Here is a 25,433-nt window from a genome sequence, read left to right on the forward strand (position 1 = left end):
CCTGTAAGAGACGTAGTGGGTCTGGATGGTCTTGCAGAGCCACCGCAGAACCCATAGGTGCCCAGGGCAATAGCTAATGGCTGGACCCCTCCCAGCCCCATTGTCCCAGACACCCAGCTGCCTTATTTACCCTGAGTCACCTCCTCCTTTCATCCCTCTGCAACACCCCAGGCAGTGCTACCAGTCTAGCCATGGTGGAGAGAGACCGGCTATCCGGCTTATCATTGAGCAGACGAGTGGCCCTGCAGCTTCCCTGGGTGCTGGTGATGTTTGCTTTGATTTCTGCAACATCAAAGCTGGGGCTGTGCAAATTGAACCCCCTCCTCCTAGTGCTCTACCCTTGGGGCAGAGCACTGCAGGGCTTAAGTGTTGCTGGTGTGACAGGGAGGGAGTGAGGGATGGGGGCACATGGGGTGTCCTGGTGTGGTGGAGGAGGCAGCAAAGGACCTTTCTCGGGACATAAAGATGCTCCTTCCATTTTGCTTAGAGAGAACACCCCAACCCGGGGATGGGGCATCCAGCCCTGATTGCCTATACCTCTTCCTGAGCCCCATCCCTGGAAATTTCCTGGGGAAGGATTGCAGAGGGGAGGGCAGGCGAGAAGGGGCTCCCACTCCGCACACCAGCAGCCCATATCCTGTTGCTGCCCAGGCTCCCCGGCTCATATTTCCTCATTAACTGGGAGTGCTGCTCGTTTGTGGGCGACTTCCAGATGTTTCCATTCTTCTCACAGCAACCACGAGGGTGCATACTGCACGGGCTGGGAGGTGCTGCTGGCAGCCCCTGCTGCAATGGGGGGGCCAGGAGGATGTGCATCCCGCTGTGAGTCCAGGTTCGTTCACTGTGGTGTTGCAATGAGCAGGCTGGGATGCAATGAGCTGGGGATGGTAGCACATCCCAAGGTGGGTGATGGATGAATCTAGTGTGGTATCTTTTAGCATCTGCCTGTTACTTCCCTGCTCTGACACCAGCTCTGTGGGTACCACATCACCATCACCCCATGGCTTCTCCATTGGGATGATGGTCCCTTAGCCTGGTGATGATGCTTGGGAGGAGGATCCTTGTGCTGCACCGTGGATGGAAAGCAGACAGCAGAATGGCACTCATGGGAGAAGGGCTGGTTTGACGCTGTAGGAGCCCACTTATGCTCTGAAGCGGGGGAAACCAAGGGAATAGGATCAACCACATCCTGCTGTTGGGTTTGCAAAGGGGGGGGGGGGTGCTTCTTCCTGGGCAACTGGGCCAGGAATGTTAAGCCTTGGGGTTCACCAAAGCCCAGGAGGAGGTAGGGACATATTCTCGGGCTTGCTGCTTCCCTGCCCTCTGCCTATCTCCTGCTATCCCAAATGTTTTCATCCTCCTCCCCCCTTTTGCCCATGGCCTTCTCCTCTCATGCTTGTGCACATGGGGGTGTTGCAGGTGGAAGATGGAGAGGCAAACTCTGGCACAGAAGGGAGGGAAGGGGTGCTTTGGGACACGGCAGGGAGGGGGATGGGGGTTGTTGCATAAAGCAGAAGCAATCCTAGAACAGCTGCCTGTAGCCTGGAAACACCTCTGTGATTCCGTGCACTGGGAAAGGCAATGCAAATATCTGTATAAATATGGATATTACATCTCCCACCACCTGATTCTCCAGTTCCTTTTCACAAAACCTATGGAGGTGTAGGAGGGACCTGGGGGTGGGCTCAGACATCGGCTTTCCTCCCTGCAGTAAGAAGCAGCTCTCTGCATAGAGGGGCTTCTGTGGGCCTGTGCACCCTTCCCTAGCGTGGTCCCTTGGCTGGATGAGGAGAGGGAGCACATCTGTGGGATTTCAAAGGAATGAAGGAAAAGGGGAGCTGAGGGTCCCAAGAGAAGGGAACAGGTCCCCAGGGTTGGCGTGTCTGTGAAGGTGATTGGGAGCGAGGCTTGGGGATGAGGAAGGGCATGATGTATGGAAAGAAGGCAGTGCTGTGGGGATAATAGGGAAGGAAGGATGGGAATGGAGTGAGAAGTCATCCATGGATTGAGAGGATTACCATACAAGAGGAACCTGCCCCGCTCCAAGGAATGATAGGGGAGTGGGTGGAAATGGGGCCTGGACAGCTCTTTAATCCTAATGATTTTGCCTGTCCATCCAGCTTGCATATTTTTGGCCACAGAAGGAAGGGGGTGGGGTGCAGAGGCAGCTAAAAATAGGGATGTCCCTGCCCATTCCCCCAAGGCGGGCATCCGTCTGTCTGTCTGCTGCCTGCGGGGCTGCTGCGGGATCTGGAGGAGGGGAGCAGGCCCGGCCTCCTCCCCAAAGAGTCTGGCTCCGCTTTTGTTTGTCTCTGGGCCCTACGGGGACAGGAAGAGGCTGCGGGGCCGGGAAACAATGGCTCATTCTCTTGGCGTCAGCGCCTGGCCAGCAGTGATAGGGGACGTGGGCTCCCGGCCAGGAGGAGGCATGGCCTCGGCCGCCCCAAGGAGACAGTTGGGGACAACGCCAGGAGAGCTGTCTGGATGTGGGCTGTCTTCCCCAGCCCGTCCCTCTGTCCTGCTGCACCCCATGCCCTATATCAGGAGTGGCCTCATGTAGGCATGCCCTATGGAGGAGGTGATGGAGGTGATGGCAGCCACTCAGCGAGAGGTGGGAGGTGGCACTGGGGCAACACTTCCTTTGTCCTTGGCTCTATGAAACCTGCAGGGATGGTGCAGGACAAATTTGGCACCCCAGCATGTTGGTGACCAAGGGATGTGGATGAGTGTGTGTTGCAGGTTGGGCAACCAACCCTTCCATACCAGACCATCCTTGTCTTCCTTGTCAGTGTTCGATCCGACCGCCCTGTGCTGGAGCTGCCTCTCCCTGGCCAATGCTTTTCCATATGTGGGGTAAGAGGAAGTAGGGTGAGCACCTGAGGTGGGGCAGAAGTTAGGAGATGTTCTACAGGGGTTGAGCAAGAAGGGGCAAGAAGCACGTCCCTATCTCCATACCCCTTCCCAAGGTCTCGGATGCTTGAGGCTGAACTCTTGCCAGGGCTCCTCTTGTTTACTCAGATGGGAGCTGACACATCCAAGGTCTCTGCTGACTCCACTTTCCCACATGCTGCTGCCGGGCGCATTCCAGGGCAGAGTGGAGATCAGCACTGAGGCATGCGAGAGAAGACTCGAGCTGGGGATGCCATTCCATGCCTCTGGCCAGGCAGTAAGGAACAGGCACCACGCATTGCCTCTGCTGGGGCTGGCATGGAGCCTGGTGGGAAAGCATGGATGGGGATCTGGGGATGGGGAATCTGCCTCTTGTCCAGAAAAGCTGGCTTATTGCTGCCATCCAGAAAGCTGCATCTGCCGAGGGTTAACTGCTCTGGGCTCTGCTTTGCTCTGCTCATGTGTGCACGCCCTCCCAGCCTGGCGTGGATGCCTTTGGTTTTAGGAGGGAAGACCGCAGAGCTTTCAGAAATAAGTGCCAGGAGATAAAGAAGGGTTTCGAGGGCTGGAGCTGGAGAGCTATGCTCACCCTATCATTTCAGCCACGCTCTCCTCTGATGGGTCTCAGGGATGCTCCGACCTCTCTCAGAGCATCTGGCATCTCTGCATCCCTCAGGCTGCTGGAGGAGGACCACCACAACCTCTACTTCCCTGGGCTAGCCTGCAGCAGCCCCTTTATGCCCAGCCCCAGCATCTGGAAGAAGGGGCCTTGCCTCCCTTCTCAGCTGCTGCAGGAAATGCAGAGCGTGGAGGTCAGGGGCCGGTGGCAGCTCCTCCCGTGGGGGCCAGCCACCCAGCGCGGGGTCTTGCATCATGCTGGAGTGGAGGAGGGGTAGAGCCAGGCTTTTCCTGTTTATGTGACTCACCGACCCTCGAGAAAGGGAAAGGGCTTGGAAAGTGCCTTGCTCTTGGGCAGGCTCCAGCGAGCGCTGGGGATTGCATCCCTGCAGGAAGTCTTGGCTAACCCTAACCCTACCCCAGGGTGTGTAGGCATCCAGCTCCTGCACCACAGAGGCTGGGGTTGCTGAGTTTGGGTCAAGGGGGGCAAGCTGGGGCTGGCTCCCTAGGAAGTGAGGCACGGCTCTTACTGGATCCCATATATATGTGTTGGCCTTGGGAATGCCGGGTGTGGAGGAATGCGGTAGGGAAGTGTTCATATAACACAGCATTTAACCAGGATGGCTCCAGCACTTAGCATACTGAAGGGCTGCAGAACCTCTTGTGTCACCTAGGCCACATCCTGCAGGTTGTCTATGGAGGCCCCAGTGGTAAGTGGAGAAGGAAATAAGGCCCCAGGTGTGCTCACTCCTTTACCTCCAGCACTCAGCCTATCTGGCTTCGGTCAGGCCTGCACCAATTCTGTCAGATTGTCAGCTTTGGTTCCCCTCGGTAGCCCTTGGCAGCGCCAAATGTGGGTTGAGGGGTGGGCTTTGCAGACCCACCTCTAGCTCTCCACCACTGGAGAGCACATCCCAATAGGTGACACCAATGGGAGCGGAGGGGAGTTATGGCACCTTTAAGGGACAGGAGTTGGTACGGGTCCAGAATTTCCAGGGTGGAGAGACTTGGGAAGGGCCCCAGCAGAAAGGAGCAAGGAGCCCTAGAAGATCTGATCTGCGTGGCAGGAATTGGGCACAGCTCCCCATGTCCTTTGTAAGGGCTCCAAAACGAGGCCACGCTGACCCAAAGCTTTTGGGCTCGGCCCTGGCACTTCCCCAGACACATACTTCCCCAAGGGCTAGGACGGTGGAGTGGTGCCACCCTATGGCTCTGCAGCAGTGTTACAGGTGTGGGTGGCACTATGCTGCTCTTTCCCCTCCACGGAGACTTGGCTCCCTTTAGCTGGAGCTCAGCTCTTTTGCTATCTGCATCCTGGACAGGATTGCCCTTCAGCCATGGAAGAAAAGTCCTGTCCTGGTCCTGCCATACAGAAACCCCAGCAACTAGGTGGCCATTGGGTTGGAACTAGATGAAATGGAAGGTCCCTTCCAGACTAAGCCATTCTATGATTCTGTAATTCTAACATTGCACTTGCATTGTTCTGCCTAGGGCAATCAGGGATTCCTGGGGCTGGAAACCACCGAGCTGGGGTTTGTTACCCAAACCATGAACCACAAGGCCAGGTGCACAGGTGAGCTGGGATCTCTCCTCTGGCAGTTTCTGCTGAAGGCGTAGTGAATTGCAGGGAGAAAAAACAACATGCTTTCTCATATACATTGGCATCCCATGTACTCAAAGCCCCAGCTACTGTAGCAGCAGAGAGCTTTTGGGAGCTCGACAAACACTGGGCAAAGATTATTGCCCAGAGAAACGTATCTGCTGGCGGCCTGGGCAAGCAGCATCTTCCCTCTCTGGCACGTGAACCTTGTCCTTTCCCCTGGGATGGCATCGCCCCTCCTGCCTTTCCTCCATCAACATCTGGCCAGTCTCAGCCTGACAGCTGCTTTTGGATGCTAGAGACCCCAGGATGTGCTCATGTCCCTGTTTAGGAGAGAATCATAGAATCATTTGAGTTGGAAAGGGCCCTTAAAGGCTATCTGGTCCATCTCCCCTGCAATGAACAGGGGCACCCACAGCTCGATCAGGGTGTTCAAAGCCCCTCCAGCCTGACCTTGGATGTCTCCACGGATGGGGTGGGCAAACTTTTCCAGTGCCTCACTAAAGGAGGAGACACTAGGGACCTTGACCATCTTGGGGAGGAGGAGGAGATGATCAAAGAGGTATTTGCATGGTATGCTCTTTCCTTCTTTCCCATCCAAGCTGCTCTGGGGACCAGGGGTCTTTTTGAAGTGGTCAGAGCAAAGCTCCAAGAGAAGAGTCTGATCTCTTGGAGATATTTTATTCTTCTGAATTCAAACTTTTCATAGCCAGTTTGTATGATGGCATCTGAGCCACTGCTTGTAATTCTCACTGTCTCGGTGCCATTGCCTTTGGCTGCCCTGCCAACACAAGATGGGATTTGTATTCTGGTTTGTCTTCACTTCCACCCTAAGCTTGAGCTCACACGAGATGGTGGAAGCATGCTCAGTCTGGGCAGCTGGCTCACCTTTTGGGAAATAGGTTGAAAGAGATGGAAAGAGCCTCTTCAGCACTGATTGAGGTCTAGGGGAGGACATAGGTGGAGTGGAGGGAAGATAACTGATATGTGCAGGAGTGCAGGTGAATGCCACAGAGCTATCTAGACATATTGATTTCTGTTCTGCACAGTGCCATCATCACTGTCTGACTTCTAATACAGATTGATGACCCTGCCCTTTTGGCCCATTTGTCCTCTGGCTGCAGGTCAGCTACTCATTTAATTCAGCCAGCCTGTATTTGTGGCAGACCTCATTCCCTGTGACAGACCTCGTGCCCCAGGGAGGAGCAGTGATGGTCAGGAAGGACAGACAGCCCATTTCTATCTATTGCTAACAGGGCAAGGTTGAGGTTGGTGTAAATCACCTGAGTGCCACCAAAACCAGCAATAGGAGATGTGCCTGACGTAGCCGAAGCATTTGTGGGGTCCTGAAGACCATGGAGTAGTGGCAGGGTCTCAATGCACAGTGTTTGCAGGATGCTACCTGGGGACAGTGTCATTCTCTAGCCCCATTTTTCAGGATAGTGCTGGGGCTGTGCATGTTGGCTTATGTAAAAATCTACCCTAGTTATTTCCCCAGAGGTGGAAAACAGTACCTGTTTGGTGTCCTAGAGTTCAAAGGGCTTCATGCAGCACCCACCAGCTGGCTGAGGTTGATGTGGTCACATTGACCTCTGGTGGCTGCAGCCTCAGTGTGCAAGGAAAGCACCAAAGGAAACAGGGTGGGTTTAATGAGCTGCTGTATGCTGCAGCTGTAATGCAGTTGGGTTGCAGTCCCAGCCCACTGGCATGGAGGCCCTTGGCTATGGGGCAGCTTTGGAGCGAGGAAGCCCACCTCAGTGACTGGATCCCATGGGCCTGCTCTAATTCAGCTCTCACTTGCCACCCCACGCACCTGGATGCCCTGATGAGGACGGAGGTGTGTTGCCAACACCTAACCAAGGAGCTCCCACATGCTTCTGCCTCTTTTAGCTCCAGGCAATGGGTGTGTGCGTGAGTGGGAGGAATACTGAAGGAAGCATTCGGTTGTTTTCCTATCTCCACACACATGTGTGCATTTCCTTCCTGCCATGAAGGCCTCATTCACCTTTTCTGCAGACATCTGCACTGCCATGAAGAGAGGAAACCACTGCTGTCCTATTGTGACCTAGAAGAGCACTGGGGAGATGAGCAGTCAGAGCCTTTGCACAGGCTGTCGGTGTAAGCACTGAGCAACGTGAGTGATAGTAGGAAAAATAAAAGTGTTTTTTTTATTTTTGGTGTCTGTTAGTTAAGCTGGTGTGAGGCAGTGATCAGACCGTGCTGGAGTCGAGAATTCTGTTTCACGACATCTTCTGAGCATTTGTTCCACAGAGGAACAAAACTGCTGAGAGGCTTTGTGACACAGAGTGGTGTTGGGCAGCCAATATGGGGAGGGATGGTTCAGGAGGGGTGGTTTCAAGCTCTCTGAACTTGACCATGGAGACCAGCAGGGACTTCAGCATTACCTCCCTCCTGAAAAATCATTGGAAGGTGTAAATCTTCACAAATCCCTGGGCTATAAGAAAAATAACACGGTTTGATGGGCCAGGTCTAGTTGTTGGCAACCCTGTCTGTGGCAGGGGGTTGGAACTTGGTGATCTTTAAGGTTCCCTCCAACCCAAGCCATTCTATGGTTTTATGATCCTATGAAAACAAGGAGTGTTTTATTGAAGGCATTGCGATGTAAGGCTCGTGTAAGGTAGGAGGATCCTGGGCAGGTTTGTAGACCTCACAGAAGACCCACTGTGTTGTGGGCCATATGTGCTAAGCCCTTCCTCTCTCAGTGGAAACACTGCATGCTCACCCACCATTCGCTGGCCTGTCATAGGTTTCCTGTGTGAGCCGGCGGTGTTTGGAAAGTCTTACCGTGCAACTATTTTGGTCAGGATTTGAAAAAAAAGAAAAAAAAAAAAAAGAAAAAAAACCAAAGAAAACAAAACACGAAACCACCAACCCAGCCAGACAACAGAGTGCACAGTGGCATTCTTGGCGTGAAGTCAACCGCATCAGCACAGAAGTTGGCACTACCGACAGAGCCAAGGTGGAAACGTGACACCTGGCTGTGAGGTGTGGTGACACTGGGGCAAACTGGTCTGGTTTTTGGGTTGTCCTGTTGGATTCGATGATCCCTATGGGTTCCTTCTGATTTGGGATATTCTGATTTTGTGATTGAAAGTGGGCTGTCTGGCACAGCTGTCCTCCAAAGGGCGAGATCCTCACTGCTGTGCCCCCGTTCCATGGCCAAAGCATGGGATGGGACATCTCCCTCCTCTCAGGAGCTCTCTGTTGGCTTTTGGGGGTGGTCTGCAGCTCACGGGGCTCCTGCCCACCTCTGAGAATCGATGCGACAGATAATGCTTGATGTGGGAAGCGCTCTGTCTGATTTCTGTGTGCTCTGAGTCACAAAGCATCGCAGCCGTTGCCGGTGGGGTCAGGGCGGGTGGAGGAGAGCCTTCCTTAAGTTTGCTTCTGTCTGGGTGAATGAGAAAAACCAAAGCTGTTTGGGGCTTTTATTGTAAGGGGAGAAGATCTTATCTTCTATCACCACATAATATCCTGCTCAGGAAATCTTTTCTCTAGAGAGAGAGAGAGAGAGAGAGAGAGAGAGACCTGGGATGTTTGCAAGAGAATAACTAGCAGGCACAAATTGACAGGGCTTGAGTCAGAACCCTTCCCTGCAGGCAGCCTTGCTCCTACTTGTTTTTGATCACTCATTTGCAACTGGACGCCTCTGGCTGGAGGTAAGGGCTGGAGATGGAGCCATGTCCTGCCTGGGGACCTGGCTGGTGGTCCTGCATCCAGAGGGAGGGGGCGGTGCGAGGGAGGGGGACCCCCTAGCAGGGGGAATGAGTGAGTCAGCAGAGAATTCAAACACCCGGGTGTCAGCAGGTGGGACAGATGCCATGTGAGAGGAGGTGGTATTTGCCAGAAGCCTTGCGTGTGCGTGTGCCTGGTGTTTGCTCAATGGGTGTGTAACAGCAGAAGCGGCGAAGCTGTGTGATGTACAGAGGAAAATGTTGGGAGTGAGTCTCAAAACTTGTCTCGGAGGGGGTTGTGGTCGGCTCTGAAAATAACACAGTGGGGACCAGAGGAAGCGCCTCCACCAGCCCCTGTAGGAGAAACAGAGAGGTTTGAGACACACAGCTGGTGGATGCTCCATCCCTGGATACAGCCAAGGTCAGGCTGGATGGGCTCTGAGCACCCTGATCAAGCTGTGGGTGTCCCTGTTCATTACTAAGGGGACTGGACTAAATGGCTTTAAGGGTCCCTTCCAACTCAAACAATTCTATGATTCTATGATTTTGGGTCCAGGATGAAACCTATGGCTCCCTTAGGGTGGGAGGCTTGATTCATCCCTACAGCTTGTTCTATACTTCGGCTTCTTTGCTTTCCATCTCTCCCAGACCCCTCCTTGTCCTAATGGCATGGGGCTCGTTTGGGCAAGACGGAACACGGCAGTGGTGAGAGCAGTCCGTTGTGTGCCACTGTGGTGCTCCAGCCCTGCTCCGGGGGGGGCTGTGCCTGCTGGAGCTGGGCTGGAGAGGAAGGCTCCCAGCCGAGGAGCCCTGTGCTGGGTCAGGGCTCAGTCACACTGCCCAGGGGTGCCTCCACACCCAGCTCCACCTGCACACATCGCTGAGGACCAGGGACCGAAATTAAGGCTGGAACACCTCTTCTTGACCTCCATCGGGCTTTTCCCAACCACTCCCATTTTCTCCTTTTACTTGAACCCCCTTCCATCCAGAACTGGCCCTACATCTGGGCAGTTCAGGATACAGTTTCTGGAGCCCTTCTAACAAAAGAGCCCCCCTTCATACCAAGAGAAGCCCCACCGGGTACCCCCATACAACCCCATTCATCTCTGGGGATCTGAAAGCAGTCGTATTTCAGAAGAGAAGTTGCTGGTGAACCACATCCTTCCGGAGATCAACTTTAGTCCGGAGCAGCAGCTGGAAGAGACAGACGGTCCACGGGCAAAGCAAAACCCTTCCCCGGCTCCCCCAGGTGAGCAGCGGTCGAGGGGAGGCTGCCCCCGCCCCGCCGGTGAGTGCTGGGGAGGGGAGGGCACGGGGCTGGGCTTCGCATTGCCGGGGGGTGCGGAGGAGGGAGGAAGGGAAGGAGGGAGGAAGGGAGGGGGAAAGGTGCAGCGGGGTGGGGAGAGCGCTGCAGACACACCTGCCGGGGCGGGTGCGGCGGAGTGGGGTCCGGAGATCGGAGCGGGATGGCAGGTAAGGCTGAGCCCCCCGCAGCCCTCGGAGCGCGTCCCTTCCACTTACTGCCATTGTCCCCCAGCGTGGAATTTGCTTCCGAGTGTGGATTTTGCTTCCGACCGTGGATTTTGCCCCCGAGTACAGATTTTGCTTCCCAGTACAGATTTCGCCTGGGCGGCCGTGGTGCTGGGTTTGTTCCTCTTCCCCTCTTCCCCTCTTCGGATTTCCGACCGCCTTGCGCTCCCCACCCCGATTCCAGGAGGAGCCCTCCGCCCGGCCCTGCCTGCCGAGAAGCTTCTGGCACAGCAGCCGTGGGTTCTGTGGAGTGAAACTTGGATTTGAAAGCACAAACTTTGACTTGGAGCCCGAGGAGCGGGGCTCAGAACAGCACGGCTTCTGTTGCATCCTCCCGCATACTCATCTCCCTGTGGGACTGAGCCTGTTTCTGCAAGAAATGCAGATTGTTTTCTTTGTTCAGCCTCCTTGTCAGCAGGATGATCCAGATCTGTACCGGCGGTTAAGCTCCTAAGCCTTTTGGTGCTGGGAATCAGACACTTGAGTATCTTTTGTGGGTTCGAGTGTCCCCTCGTCCTGTTATCCTCCACACAGCAGACCCTGAGCCTTCTGCAGTTCTGCTGGGAGGATTAACTTCAGCACACCTCTCTCAGCCGCCCTCCTTGCTGTGCTGGTTGGCCATCTGAAATAGTGCGATACCATTCCCAGCACTAGAGAAAAAAAAAATGTAAAAGAGAGGGAGATTTTCTTCCCTCTGCGTTCATGCAACATGAACCTCTGCACTGCGTGAGTTGGACTCAGTGATACTTTTGAGTCCCCTACAGCTCGGGATGTTCTATGATTCTATGACTGCTGCTGGGGATGTTGGTGTGGCTGGGGTAGGAAAGCTGCCCTCGGTGCCAGCACCAGAACAGGAGGTGATGGCACCCTCTGTGAAGGAGTTGGCTGTACTTTGCCAGCTATAAAGGGATTTGTGCTGGCTGGTGTTGTGAGCAGTGTTTCTCAGCTGAAAATAGATGCGCTGGTTGGGTTGATACCTGGGTGAAAGGAGAGCTCCCTATAGATACCTGCTCCACTGCCTCATCCATGGAGCACATTCACCACTGCTATAAGGGGCTTTGGCCCATTGACTTCAGGAGGTCCTTCTTGCTTTGGTAGACAGAATGGTTGCCTTGTAGCTTTGCCTTGTTGCTGAGTATTTGCAGTGCTCTGCACATGTGTGCGGAAGATGCATGGAAGATACGCTTTTGACATCCCCCTTTGACTCCACTACCTGCAGCCAAGCTGCTCCATTGCGCACTGCTCTTGAGAACTTCAATTCAGTCACTGTTGCTTGGGGGCATGCACAGGGCAAATGGATCCCCAGAGAAACCCACCCCTCTTACCTCAGTATGAGAAGCATGTCTCAGGCATGAATACTCTTATGCTTGAGTTTCCGGTTCTCAGGAATGGGGGAATAGCGGAATATTTGTGGTGGTCTGGGAGATTCAGGTTGGATATTAGGAAAAATTTCTTCTTAAAAAGAGCGGTGCTGCAGTGGCACAGGCTGCCCAGGGAGGTGGTGGAGTCACTGTCCCTGGAGGTGCTCAAGAACTGTGTGGATGTGGCACTGAGGGACGTGGTCAGTGGGCATGGTGGGGATGGGCTGATGGTTTGACTGGGTGATCTTAGAGGTCTTTTCCAACCTTAATGATTCCGTGATTCTAGGATTTAAGAACACTATGGGGTGAAGATGATCTTTTCTGTAGTCTTCTTATAGTATATGCTCCTAAATTCCTTATGTCCCACTGCCTCCTGCATGTATAAGACAGTAGTTGAGCCCGCTAAGGTCCTACTGGACAGAGTGGTTTGTAAAATAACTTCTGAAGTATCCAAGTCCTTGTTGATGATCAAACCATTTGCAGAATCATACCCTGACTAGTCCTCCCATGTATTTTGTCCTTCGCTTATCCACTTCTCCTCAGATTTTCTCTTTCCTTTTATCCTCCCAGCCCTGGAGAATGCCTCTCTCCAAGCCTGCAGCCTCTCGGAGCAGGAAGAGGAAGAAGATGCCCTCTGGGAGAAGATAGAGAGCGCACGGCACCAGCTGACCCGCTCCCTGAACCCTGCGAAGCTCACCCCGTACCTGCGCCAGTGCCGTGTGATAGATGAGCAGGATGAGGAGGAGGTGCTGAATTCATGCCGATTCCCTTGCAAAAGCAACCAGACAGGTGGGAGAAAGCACAGACTTGCAGGCGGCGCTCCCACCCCATTCATTCCTCCAACCCATCCATTTCATGGAGGGAAGTAGAATTGGTGGAGCTGCTTTTTTTGTATTGCCCTAGCTCCTTATCTGTTCTTCCAGGTTACCTGATGGACATCCTTCGGCGCCGCGGTAAGCGAGGCTACGAAGCCTTCCTGGAGTCCTTGGAGTTTTACTACCCAGAGCACTACACGCGACTAACAGGGAGGGAACCAGCTCAGCGCTGCTCCATGATCCTGGGTAGGGGCAGTGCTCGTCTTCCCTTCAACTGCTACACGGGAAGGGCCAGAAATATGTTCATGGGCATATGCATGCATAAATCCTTGGTTCATGCTATCTGTGTGCAAGGAACCTTGACTGTCGCGTGCTCTGGATCTGGCAGGGTGGGGACTGAATGCATGCGTGTAATGGACCAAGGGGACCAAATGCGTGTGTGTAATGGTCCGTGGTGCCGCTAACCCAGGCTGCACACCTCCAGGAGGCTGTGATGGGTGCTTTTTTGGGAGTTACCCATTTCAGCAACCAGCACCTGATTCTTCTTTGTCTCCTCCAGATGAAGAAGGCCCTGAGGGGCTAATGCAGTTCTTGCTGGTGGAGGTGAAGAAGATGAGAGCTCAGAGGAAAGAGCACCTGCTGAAGGAACACCAGCTCCAGGCCAAGAACCAGACCCTGGAACAAGAGCAAGCCCGGCTGGAGCAGCGGCTGCAGGAGCTCCTGAAGGTGCAGGAGCGTTGCCAGCGACTGCGGGAGGAGTGGGACTCCAACAGTGTGGAGCTGCTGAGGCTGAAGGATGAGAACTACATGATGGCCATGCGCTATGCACAGCTCTGTGAGGAAAAGAACATGGCCGTCCTGCGGAGCCGTGACCTGCAACTGGTGGTAGGGTGCTGGGAGATGGCTCGTCAGTGGGGCTGGGGGGTCCCGTAGCAGTGGGGTTGTATGGCCCAGGGGGACATTCAGCTTGCCCGTGTCTTTGGAGACGTTCATGGTCAGGCTGGAGGGGCTCTAGGTAACCTGATCTAGCTGTAGGTGTCCCTGTTCATGGCAGGGGAGTTGGACTTGCTGCCTGTAGCAGCACTTTGGCCAAGAGTCATCCCCCTCCCCGGCACTCCCCACCGCCTCCTCGTCCTCTGATGACGTTTCGGAGACTCATACTGCATACCTGAAAGAATTCATGACACTGCACTCCAGTTGCCAAGCTCTCAGCTCCAGCAAACATGCACCCGTTTCCTGTCTGGGCAAGGACCAAAATACCTGGCACCTCTTAATAACCCAGGAGCTCCAGGAGGTGCCTCTTGGCATTTCCCTGCTGCTTTGGGCTTCTCACACAGCCCCGCAGTTCTCATTCCTTGTCTCATTCTGCTCCTGCCAGAATCCTCCCCTACCTTTTATCTATTGTTCCTGCCTGCGCTCGTTCTCCCAGGCCTCCTCTGAGCAGAGAAGTGAATTGCTTGTGGATGAGGCAGTGGCACAGGCTGCCCAGGGAGGTGGTGGATTCACCATCCCTGGAGGTGTTCCAGGACCATGTGGATGTGGCACTGAGGGACATGGTTAGTGGACACGGTGGGGATGGGGTGATGCTTGGACTCAATGATCTTAGTGGTATTTTCCAACTTTAATGATTCTATGATTCTATGATCCTAACAATGGGGTGGAGAATCCCCATGGAAACCAGGGCACTCTGCTGTGAATGTGTATCTCAGCTGCTCCAGGAACTGGGAAGCCCTCAAGGAGATTCCCAGCTACCTGCCCTGGCAGCACACCTCGGGGCCCTGGTCCATGCAGTGTCAAGGCCAGTTGCACAGTGGATGCCCTAAGGTAGCAAGAAAGTTGTTGCACAAAGAGAGGACTCAGAGATCGAAAGTGCTTATGCAAAAATTTGATGCATGTGCACCCTCCTCTCCTCTCCTGCAGGGAAGAGCTTTTGTGTGCAGTGTGCTAACCTTGCCCTAGCTGAAGGATTCTCTCTCGTGTTGTTGCCCAGCTTGCTTTCCTCACCTCCAAGCCGTCCTTCTGCCCAGCTTCCATTCTCCCACTGTGGCAGAAGTTCCACGGCACGTCTGTCAGGCTATGTGTTCTCCCTGGCTCATAGGTGGACCAGCTGAAGTGCAAAGTCACCAGCCTGGAGGAGGAGTGCAGCCTGCTGAGGAAGCAAGCATCTACCATGCCCCAACGGGAGACAGAGGAGCGGGGCCACCCTGATGCTGTGTCTGAACTGTGGGCTGAGAATCAGCGGCTGACGGCATCGCTGCAGGAGCTGCAGGGCATGCTGCAGGTACCCCATGGGGCAGAATGGTTTGGGTTGGCAGGGGGCTTTGTATCCATCTGGTCCAAGTAGGGACACCCGGAGCGGGGTGCCCAGGGCCATGTCCAGGTGGGTTTTGAAGGTGTCCAAGCACCAGTGATGATGATGATGGCAGTTGTTCAAGTCTGCCCTTTGCTCATCTGCTGGACTGGGGTGGGCTGGAGGTGCTGGCATGTGGCAAAGGCATCTCCTCATCTCTTAGACTCCAGGAGAGGTCCCAGTGCCGGGTTCCGAGCAGATCCTGCTGGACATCCTGGAGCATGACTGGAAGGAAGCCCAAGACGACCGACAGGACCTCTGCCAGAAACTCAACTCCCTGCAGAGTGAGCTGCAGTGGGCTGAGGAGCTTAGGGATAAGGTAAAGCATCCATCACCACCCTCTTTCTTGCACGTAGGCACAGCAGTCACTTCTGACAGTGGCTAATGTTCACTGCTCACTGTTGCCAGTACCTACAGGAGGTGGAAGACCTGCAGCTGAAATATCGAACGCTGCAAAAGGACTGCGATCTCTACAAGCACCGCATGAACACGGTGCTACTGCAGCTGGAGGAGATCGAGAAGGAACGGGACCAGGTAAAGTGCTCTCTGCCTGCCAGCAGGATCAGGGCTTTTGGCTTTGCTCTGGGTACCTCTCCTTCTCCAGTGAGTCTTCTCTATCCGTGGGAAGTGGGTTTTGTAGTGTGGTCTTCCTCACCTCCAGCCTGGCTCTTTGTAGGCTATCCAGAGCAGAGATGGGGTGCAGCTGCAATACTCCCAGAGCCTAATTGAGAAGGATCAGTACCGCAAGCGTGTGCGGGCCCTGGAGGAGGAGAGGGACGAGCTCCTGAGCAAGCTGAGCCGGGTGGAAGGGCTGAACAGCACGCTGGAGGCACAGCTGCAGCGGTGCCGGGGCAACCGCAGCCTGGGCAAGGTGAGCAGTGCTGGAGAGAAAAGCAAGCCAAGGACAGGGTTAATCTCAGGGGGAATGCAATGGAATGATGGGTCCCTTCTCTCCCAGATGTGCAGCTCTTCCTACTCCCTCTGCTCCAACCTTAGCAGCACATGGAGCCTGGTGGACAAGCCTTCTGACCTTACAAGCGGACTCACAGACCCGCTGGGTGTTTCTCCCATCATCTTCCCGGAGGACTCTGCCATTCACAGCATGGTAAGCGCTGCACCGTGAGGATCTGGCACTGAGCTGAGGGCAGTGGGGACACACCATGGGGCTGTGGCTTGGTGGAAGGCCTGCCGTGGGGCAGGGTGCCACACTCAACTGGGTGGGAGAGTGTGAATCTTAGAATCATAGAACTGTAGAATAATTAAAGCTGGAAAAGTCCACTGAGATTATTTAGTCCGACCATCAACCCATCACCACCATTCCCACTAACCATGTCCCTCAGTGCCACATCTGGCAACCTAGAAATCAACATTCCCATGTAAGGTTGTTATTCTCCCCAGAAAGCTCTGTAATCACACCCTGGGGGGTGTACATTGCAAAAAGATGGGGACATAGTGGCATGTGTCTCCATCCCTGCCGTCTCCTTGGGAAAGCAAGATGCCTGTGGGTGTTAAGGTACCTCTGGAGAGAGGTACCCCAGAAGCAACCTAGCCCAAAGAAAGGAGAGGTTCTGGTGTAAGCAGGCATCTCTCTCTTACTCTGCCCAAGGAGGGGACTCCTGACAGCGAGAAGGACATCAACCGCCTCTCTACCTTCCCTTTCCCTCCTTGCATTGGCTCCATCCTTCGGCGGCAGCGTGAAGATAGGTGCATGCCCTACAAAAGGTGACTGCTTGAGTTGGGGTCTCATCTAGGGGTTTGTGGGCGCTGGAGTGAGCAGGTTGGCTATGGGAGACATGGAGTGGGAGCTGAGGGTGAGAACTTCTGTGTGAGAGTCGGTGGAAAGCTGGGGGGATGGGGTTGAGAATGGAATGCAGACAGGCTTTGGATTAACTGCTACCTCTCACCTCACCGTTGTGTTTCCTCTACAGCTTGTCCTGTGGCTCCTTTAGCAGCATGGAAGACACAGCAGGTACCAGGATGGGGGCCTTCCCCAAGTGATGGGGTGAGGTATGGAATAGCATTCAAAGAGGTGATGTGCCTTCTCTCCCTCTTGCTCTCTTTCCTAGGCAACAGTTTTGTTAGCATCCCACCTGGGGCCTTCTCCTCCTCTTCCAGCAGCATCTACACCAGGGTGAAGTCAGAGACCTGCTTGTCCATGCTTACCAGCCACCAGGAGATCTCTAGGAGGTGACCATGACCTGCTGCTTGGGGGAATGTATCATGGTGCTGAGGAATCATGTCTGGAAGGCTGTTTGTCCTGCAAGTCCTTCCCGGATAGCAACAGAGAAGAGAAACATATTGGGTTTGGTGGGGTAGAGAGGGATGTGGGGATTCACAGACTCTGTGCACCTGCCCTGGTGATGGACCATGAGGCATGGGAATCTAGTCCTTAGAAAAGGCAGCAAGCTTCAGTTGCTGGTATTTCTCCTTTCCAGGTCACTGGTGGTGCAGCTCACGAGCATGGGTCACCCCAGCAGCCTGTCACCCCGTGAGAAGAGGCTGGGAGCAGACATCTCCATCCTTGGAGGGAACAGGACGGGGATTTATGTCCAGTGGGTCAAGCCGGGCTCACAAGTCGAGAGCACAGGACTCAGGGAGGGGTGCCGGCTCATCAAGGTGGGTCTGGGAATGGGATCGTGCTGGAGATGTGCAGTGGACCTGGAAGGCAAGGAGCATGGAGTGAGCCCCAGTGCAAACTGGCTTCTGGCTCGCTTGAAGCCCTCCTCCATCTCTCTTGTTTCCCAGTTCTGCTCTTTGCCTAGAGCTTTATGCAGCATGAGCAGGCATAGAGGCCTCTGCACCCAAACATGCCAGTGTATGTGATGATGCTCAGTCTTGCTGGCATGCTTCTTTCAGGTGTGAGAGGGGAAAACAAAAAAGGAGCCACATGGATTAAGGCAGTGATATGACTGTCTCCCCCTGCGGCTGTCACCTTGTAGTATTGTGGAGCAGTTTGCATCCTGCATATGCCTGTTGCAAAGCAATCAATTCTGGAGAGAGATCTCGCAGGCTTTCATGACCCTCTCAGAGAATAACTGCTCTGAAGAGAGCTCCTGGAAGGAGGGAAGGGCATTTGTTTTGGCAAGAATGACACCACTTTAAATACAGCCACGGTGCTTGAATTGATATCCCACCTGTAGCTGAAAATAACCCAGCTTCCCCGCCTCTGCTCCTACACGTGTTTGTGCACATGTGTTTGCTTTCATATCAGCCCTGCATTCAAACCAGGGGGTGGCTGACAGCAGCAGTTTCAGAGGCAGAGGAGAGAATCAGAGGCAGATGAGGATACTTGTCCTCAGGCAGAGCTTGCTCTGGGCCTGTACCATCTCTCGGTTAACCCTGATGGGTGAGGAGCTGAGGGGGAGCCTGCACTTCCAGACCCTAGATCTAATAGCATCCATTCTATGCTAGCTGAGGGTCCCGTCACTGAAGGAAGAGGTGCTTTCCCTGGAGAACTGCACACGTGAGGTTGCCTACCTGAGCCTGCTGCATTGGGATGAGCCCTCCAGCCTTGTCTTCCAGCTGGACCTGCAAGGTAAGGCCCTGGCAGCTGGATTTCCTTCCAGCCTGAGCTCTTTTCTTCCATTTCCAGGCCTTTCACCCAGCCCTGGAGGTAAGTCTCAGCTATTCTCTCTCTTCTTCTCTTTGGTCCTAGGCTACCAGGTGTGATACTGGGCTTGGCCATAGCTCTGGTTACTTGCCTGTCTGGTGTCACATGTCCTAAGTTACAGGATGGAGGTACAGACCTTCTGTCTGTTTGCCTCTGCATCCCCACCCCGATCCATAACATCAGAGCTGTGCCGGAGACTTGGCCATCTTGTTGGTTACGATTGCCTACTGTGTCCCCACCTGAAGTGACCGATATCCCTTACTCCAGGGTACCAGCCTCTGCGGGAAGCCCTGGAAGAAGGGAAGAAGTTTTCTGGAGACTCCTTCTACATCCGTACCAACCTGTCCCTCCTGGAGCCATCAGACCCTTATGCACTATGTGTCAAATGTCGGGAGATCCTCCATGTCACAGACACCATGTACAAGGGGCGACTGGAGTGGTACTGCTCCCGCGTCGATCCCTTGACCATGCGGGACTTGGACAAGGGGACAGTGCCCAACTACAGCAGGTAACAGGAAGGAGGAAAGCAGGGACATACATGGGGTGCTTGCCCCATTTCTTTGTAGTGAGCATTCCCAAGGAGCTCAGGAGTGTGTGGGTTTGCCTTTTCATAGTGTGGGATTGATTTCCAAGCCTTAAACCTTGTGTTGGGGACCAGTGCTGTAGTGTTTGGGTGCCCTTGACAGACAGGGATGTTGAGTGAGGGTGTTGATATGCCTGTGGGGTTTGGGAGAGAGCATCACAGCCAACTGTGGTCCCTGAGGTCTCTAGAACTGCTTGAGTTCAACACCATTGTCTTTTCAGGGCGCACCAGCTTTTGAAGATCCAGGAGAAGGTCCACATACCTGGGCAGCAGAGGAGCCACAGAAATAACGTAAGCCAGAGAAGGTGGCGAGGAGAGCTTTTGTAACATACTTCTGTAATGGTCAATGCACTCAGCCTTGTTGCCCTCCCTTCCTCCTCAGCTAAAGAAACGGGCCTTGGACCAGCTGCGCTTGGTGAAATCTAAACAACAGAAGAGCCCAGAACAGCCCTGCCAGCAGCTGTGGCTGGACCCCTGCTCAGGTGAGCTGTTAGCTGTGTTGCCTCATCACTTCTGGGGATCTAGCCATCCCCTGTGAAAGGACATCAGCAAATGGGATGCTTCAGTCTCCCTGGCCGGGGCCCTTCTTACTGTCCATCTAATGAGATTTTGAGAAGCCAGTTCGTATTTTAAAACAACTGTTCTTAGGCTTTCTGGAGCTTTCCAATGCTTCTGTAGTTCCTGGGGTCTTCTAAGGTTTTATGGAGAGAGACAAGATCACTACGGTCACTTGGTCACTGCTGGTGTCCAGCTCCAGTGAAGCCCAGGAAATGTAAAGGGAGTTGTCACAGCCAAGGCAGTGATGTAACCAGGGAAGGGTCTCTCCTGGAGATGTAGGATGCTTGGTAGGTGTCTCCATGAGTGATGATAAGAGGATAGCGCAGGAAGAACTGAATGGTCTGTGGGATGGTGGCAGACTGCTCTCTCAAATTCTCACCTTTGGCTTTCTCTTCTTTCTTCTTGTCTTTCAGACCCAGAGAGGAGCCTGAAGCCTTACAGCCTGGTGCACCCTGTGGTGGTCAAGACACCCCGTCCCGTGGTGCTGTCACCCAGCTGCATCGCACCGCGGCTCATCAGGAACCTGCTGGACTTGCCCACCTCTCGCCTGGACTTCCACGTGTGCCCAGCAGGTAGGCAGCTAAGAGTGACAGACGTATCCAAAGTTGTTTTAGGAGCCCGTGGCTAAGTGACATACAGTATGCAAGTTGCCTGCTTCTAAGTAAAAGGGGCTGTTTTCACTTTGTTACCTCCTGTCACTTCCTAGCCATGAGGTAGGAAGCCAAGGAGGTCATTTCTGTGGAGGCCTTGGAGAGTCCAATTCAAGGAATAAGTCCTGAAGTAGGAGATATGTTCTCATGGGATTCTTTGAGAGGACACGAGGTGCATATTCAGCAGCTAATTGTGGGGGTATTTCAGCCTTCCCAGATGATACCCATTGACCCAGTTTTGGGGCCAAGTGCTAGGCATTCCCTCCTGTCCTTAATTGGATTTTATCCCTTTGGCCTTCAGGGAGGCCAGCCCTCCATTCTGGTCTTCTGAGACATGGAGATCCTCTTGTTTCCTTGAGTGGGTGGTGGTGGCACTGCTTTGCTGCTCTGGTGGCTCTTTCCAGGGCTGAAGCCCTTGCCTCAGATGGGATACGTAGGTTGACTTCACTCCTGCCCTTCTTCCCTGGGAATAACATTATCCTTCTTTCTACCAGTGACCTGAGACTGTCACACCACTGTAGGGGCTGTAGGGAAAAGGCTTTTCTCCCATGCAGTGTTTTCACATAGGACAAATCCTACTTCCTCCCTTCTTCATCCTCCTTTTCCCATCTCCCTCCTTTCCCGTGTTTTGAGTTCACACTTTGCCAGCTGCACGACTGAAAAATGAGTTGGTATACTTTTAGAGGGTGGTGAAAAAGCTCTTCTGCTGAAAAAGGACGGCTCTGCAAAAACGTGGCCGCTGGGCTTGTTAGCTGAGTGACTTGACCGTATTTCCTGTCCTACTGAGCCCTCTGCAGGGTCCCCCTCACATTGCACAGGGACGTGCTTCAAAGCCATTTACTGCAGATGGGGTGCCTGCTTCAACCATACTAGGATTCTGAGCTTCCCACTCCCATTTGTGGTCTCTGTGTGAGTAGCCTTGTCTCCTGTTGGAGTTACTGGGGGCACGTGGTGTGCAGTGACCATGCCAAACCTCGCTGTTCCACCAACTCTGCCCCCAGTTCTCTGTCTCAGCATCACCTTTCTGCTGCTCTGCTGCATGGCGTTGGCTGAGGTGCCGTCTTTCCACCTCTGAGCAGGGGGAGGAGGTTTGAGTTGCCGCCAACAGGAGGTTCAGCTTGCTCCCCATTTTCCTCCTAATCTCCTGCGCCAAGACTCCCTGCTTCCCCAGTCAGCTGTGAGCTCATGCAGCTCACCAGCCTTGCAGAAATATTACCTGGCAAAATAAAGTCATTCATTTTCTGCTATATTTCATCAGGGAGGGGCTGGAGCAGTGTGGAAGGGGGGTCAGATGTGGGAGACAGCTTTGGTTGCTGCTGTACCACAACATAAGAGCTGCTCTTGCCCTGCAAGGTCTTCAGCTGTGATATCTTGCTTGTTCTGTAAGCAGTAAGCAGCAGGAGATCCATGCCAACGTGTAATGCTGTATAATTAGACTCGCTCGCCAGAATCCATAAACACTGAACTCAATGAGCATCAGCACCACAGCAAGCATGCAGGATCTGAGGTAGAATGTACAAGAGGGAGACGAGGATGTTGCCTCCCTCTTCATCTCTCCTTTCCCTCTTCCATTGCAGAGAAGCTGACAGAAGGGAACCCCAGTGCTGCCCATGTGCAGGAGCCCCCTGTGTCTAGAAATGCCCCTCAGGAGCGAAGGGAGAGCAGTCGAGTCTGCATGATCCGGGAGGCAATGGAGAAGGTGCTGAGTGGTTTGGGGAGAGAAGGTTGGGATGGGGTACCCTGTTCAGGTGGGAAAAAAGGGTGGGACAAGGGAAGGCAGTTGTCTACTTTAGGGCTTTGTGATTTGGAGGGTCGAGCTGCTGTGGGTCTGGGAATCAGTGAGTGTGGGCTTTTCCCTGAGTCTCTTTCAAGCCCTGGTGAGAGAAATGGGAACTGGGCACTGGTAGGGGAGAGAGTGGGAAGTGCCATATGCAGAAGCGACCTCCCTGCTTTCAAGTTCCTCATTTTAAAGAAAGCAGCGAGAGCTCTGTTGAGGGCAAATGGAGAAATGTGGGGCTGTTGGTGACAATGATAAGGGAAGGGGTGGGAAGACGGGCTGAGGCTGAGTGAGACATCTGGTGGGCTCTTGAACTGGGCTGGCTGTGATGGAGTGTGTGACCCTGCTCTGTAATTCTCTCCTTCCATCTTGGCCTTGTCTGTAAATCCCACATTTAATGGAATTACTATTGGAAAAGCAATGATATTTCACAGTATGGGGTTTGATTTAATGCATCTGTCAGGGGCTGGAGCTATTTCTTCTCCACTTAAATCAGTAAATCTATTCAATTTCCTTCCAGAATAAACACTGCCTGCTGGAGCTGGGAGTTCAGAGTGTGAGGGATCTAATTAAACGTGAGATATACCCCATTGTTATCCACGTTGAGGTCACTGAGAAGAATGTCAGGGGGCTCAGGTAAGATAAGACCATGTGGATGGATGGAGGGCATCGCAGGAGGGTGGAGAATCATAGAATCATAACATTGTTTGAGTTGGAAAGGACCCTTAAAGGTCTCTTAGTTCAACTCCCCTGCTATGAACAGGGACACCTACAGGTAGATCAAGGTGCTCAGAGCCCCTCCAGCCTGATCTTGGATGTCTCCAGGAATGGGGCATTCACACCACTGGGCAACCTGTTCCAGTTCTTCGCTACCCTTATCATAAAAACTGCTTCCTTATATCCAATCTAAATGTCCCTTCTTTTAGTTTGAAACCATTTCCCCTTGTCCTGTCGCAACAAACCTTGCTAAAGTATCTGTCTAGTTCTTTCTTATAGCCCCTCTTACCTCTGTTCAGAAGGAGAGGGGTTGGCAGCAATAGATGCATGTATGTTGGTTTTGTTTGTTGGGGGGGGGGGAGGGCAAAAAAATCACTTTGTGTGCACATGAGAAGGTTCTTGTTTGGGGCAACGTTGGTGTTTTGCAACTCCATCTGTCTATGTGAAGGTGATGCTTGCCCCTGTGTTCCCCAGGAGCTTGCTGGGGCAGCCTGGCCAGCGGGATGCGGAGGTGCTGAAGGCATGCAGAGGTGCTGAGCGGGCTCTCCATGCCCTGCCCTGCTCCTGGGCCCGCGTGGAGCCCCATGCCTGGAGCCACGCAGAAGAACTGCCCAAGGTGGTACGGGGCTGCATCTTCCAGGAGCAAAACCGCCCGCTGTGGGTTGAGGATGGTGATGACTGAACCAGGAGGTAAAGAGCCTTCCCCAGGAGCTGTCCTTCAGGTAGCACGTCCTCTCTCTCCAAGGGGATGCTGGCAGCAATAGGACCAGGTAGCATTTAAGGTCCACTTGAGGCTATGAAGAGTTGGAGATGTAACGCATGCTGACCCACCAGCCTGAGCTTTCCATATTTGATTGGAGAGAAGTCTTCCACCTTCTCGCTGGACATCTCACGGACTATTCCCCATCACCTTGAGCCTTTGGCTCTGGTACGTGGTGAGATCGGGAACACGAGGATAACATGTGAGATGAGGTTAAGCAAGAGCATATCTCACGCATGCACATGTTTAGTGCACTAAAACCCTTCTCTCATCTCCTCTGTTGTCCCTCCTCTACCTCACCTCCTGCCCCATGGAGCAGGAAACACAGTTTGTCTGCAAACACCCTGCTGCAGCCAGGCTGACACTAAGTTTGCAACCAACCCTCGTTTTATGGGAGCTGTACTCTTTATTGCTTGTAAATTATTAATGGGCCCTTTTATTGGCAACCCGTGTATAAAGGAGAATTAAATACCATTCATAATGGGAATGGGAGGCTGACTGCAGACTTGTGTGTTAATGGGAAGGGTTGGATGATGCGTGGGTGTGTTTTTCTCCTGAGAAACATCTGCCCAGCCCTGCAGGGGTAGAAGAGAGCATTGCTGTTGTAGGGTAGCAAGAGGGACAGGGAGAGGATAGGTTGAGTATGTCTCAGGCCAGGCTTCCTCACATTTCTTCTTGTCCCCCATCTTTCAGCTGCTTCCCTCTCCCCAGCACTGAAGGTGCTCTAGTTCAGCCAAGGAGAATCATAGAATCACCAAGGTTGGAAAAGTCCTCTAAGGTCATCTAGACCAACCATTCACCTACCACCAATACTGCCCACTAAACTGTGTCCCTAAGTACCATACCTACATGTTTCTTGAACACCTCCAGAGATAGTGATTCCACCACTTCCCTGTGCAGACTGGTCCAGTGCCCAACCACTCTTGTGGAGAAGAAATTTTTCCTAATATACAACTTACTTGTTGAGAAGGTTACTTGGTGTCTGGCCAAGGTTCCTAGAGCTTCACATCCCTCCGTATCCTGGTTATCATGAAGTGAAAAGCCAACCATCTTGTCCTTCTGGTGGACAAGGGCAAGTGTTTGAAGGATAGATGGTCTTTCCTGAGACACACAAAAGGAAAATGGGGGCTGTGGCTGTGGGAGTCTCCATGGTGCAGGAAACTGGGCAGTGGGCTGGGGTCAATGGGGAAACCAGTGAGCCACCAGCACTAGAGACTCGAGATCTCCATGTCCTCCTCGTCCCTACGATTAGGGAGCTGATACTGCTATGCACTTCTGAAGCTCCAAGTAAAGATTAACTTGCTGATCTTCATGGGTCCCCTGTGAGGTGTTATTTCAGGCTCTAAAACAGTTGCATGTGTCTTTTATGAGGACAAGAGTGAAGGGGGGAGGAAAGAAAAAGAAGACTTTAACCTGCAGTCACTTAAATGTAGAGCAAAGTCCCAGATCTGCCCTGGAGCAGTGCAGCTATGGAGGGAATTGGTGTAATGGGGCTCCAGCTGAAAGCTCCCCAGTGCTGTCCCCTCCAGGGGACCAGCCCAGGCATCCCAGCACTGTCAGCCCTGGGAGGGCGGATGCCCTGCAGGTGAACAAAGTGGGGCTCTTGTGGAGCAGATGAGAAGACAGTCCCAAAGCACGCTGGGTTTGCAAAGGAAGGAGTCTGGAGCCTGCAGCTTTTCAGCGGAAAAAATAAAGTTTGAGTACCCAGGGAAAATACTGCTTGTGAGGCACTGATTCAAAGCTTGACAACTCCTCCTGCCCTCTGGCATTGGAGCTATCACCAGCCTCATGGCTGAGGTGATTACAGAGCAATACCCCCAGCTTTGAGGAGCTGCTGCCCCCCAACAAAACAGATTTCTCCACACACCTCCCTGGGCCGTTTGTGTTTCACCAAGAGGGAAATTGAGGCAAAGCAAAGTT

At 53.4% G+C, this 25,433-nt stretch overlaps 1 protein-coding gene and 1 long non-coding RNA gene across 9 annotated transcripts; one reads left to right on the top strand and one right to left on the bottom strand.

The window, feature by feature from the left end:
* The first annotated feature begins 1,698 nt into the window (after positions 1–1,698).
* On the top strand, positions 1,699–24,005 carry CARD10 (caspase recruitment domain family member 10). 7 transcript variants are annotated; one of them, XM_015288372.4, is made up of 23 exons: positions 1,699–4,217; positions 4,999–5,080; positions 9,938–10,090; positions 12,264–12,482; positions 12,617–12,754; positions 13,068–13,393; positions 14,607–14,789; positions 15,022–15,177; positions 15,267–15,392; positions 15,535–15,729; positions 15,817–15,963; positions 16,465–16,580; positions 16,787–16,827; positions 16,925–17,045; positions 17,294–17,474; positions 18,270–18,471; positions 18,736–18,976; positions 19,273–19,342; positions 19,434–19,533; positions 20,023–20,181; positions 21,837–21,958; positions 22,557–22,672; positions 23,228–24,005. In XM_015288372.4, exons 1-23 carry the CDS (start codon positions 4,203–4,205, stop codon positions 23,433–23,435), a joined length of 3,417 nt encoding a protein of 1,138 aa, XP_015143858.2. In that variant the 5' UTR covers positions 1,699–4,202; the 3' UTR covers positions 23,436–24,005. The 7 variants fall into 7 exon arrangements, with proteins under 7 accessions (XP_015143858.2, XP_015143864.2, XP_015143860.2 ...); XM_015288378.4 differs by having other exon boundaries at positions 18,270–18,393; XM_015288374.4 differs by having other exon boundaries at positions 9,938–10,051.
* Positions 7,253–10,340, bottom strand: LOC107053659. 2 transcript variants are annotated; one of them, XR_006932738.1, is made up of 4 exons: positions 10,223–10,340; positions 9,865–9,996; positions 8,377–9,156; positions 7,253–7,519 (listed from the first exon to the last, which is right to left on the bottom strand). It is a non-coding gene; the product is annotated as an uncharacterized LOC107053659 (long non-coding RNA). The 2 variants fall into 2 exon arrangements; XR_001467122.4 differs by having other exon boundaries at positions 7,253–9,156.
* Positions 24,006–25,433: the final 1,428 nt, after the last annotated feature.

This window comes from Gallus gallus, chromosome 1 (genome assembly GCF_016699485.2).
Source record: "Gallus gallus isolate bGalGal1 chromosome 1, bGalGal1.mat.broiler.GRCg7b, whole genome shotgun sequence".
Taxonomy (NCBI): domain Eukaryota; kingdom Metazoa; phylum Chordata; class Aves; order Galliformes; family Phasianidae; genus Gallus; species Gallus gallus.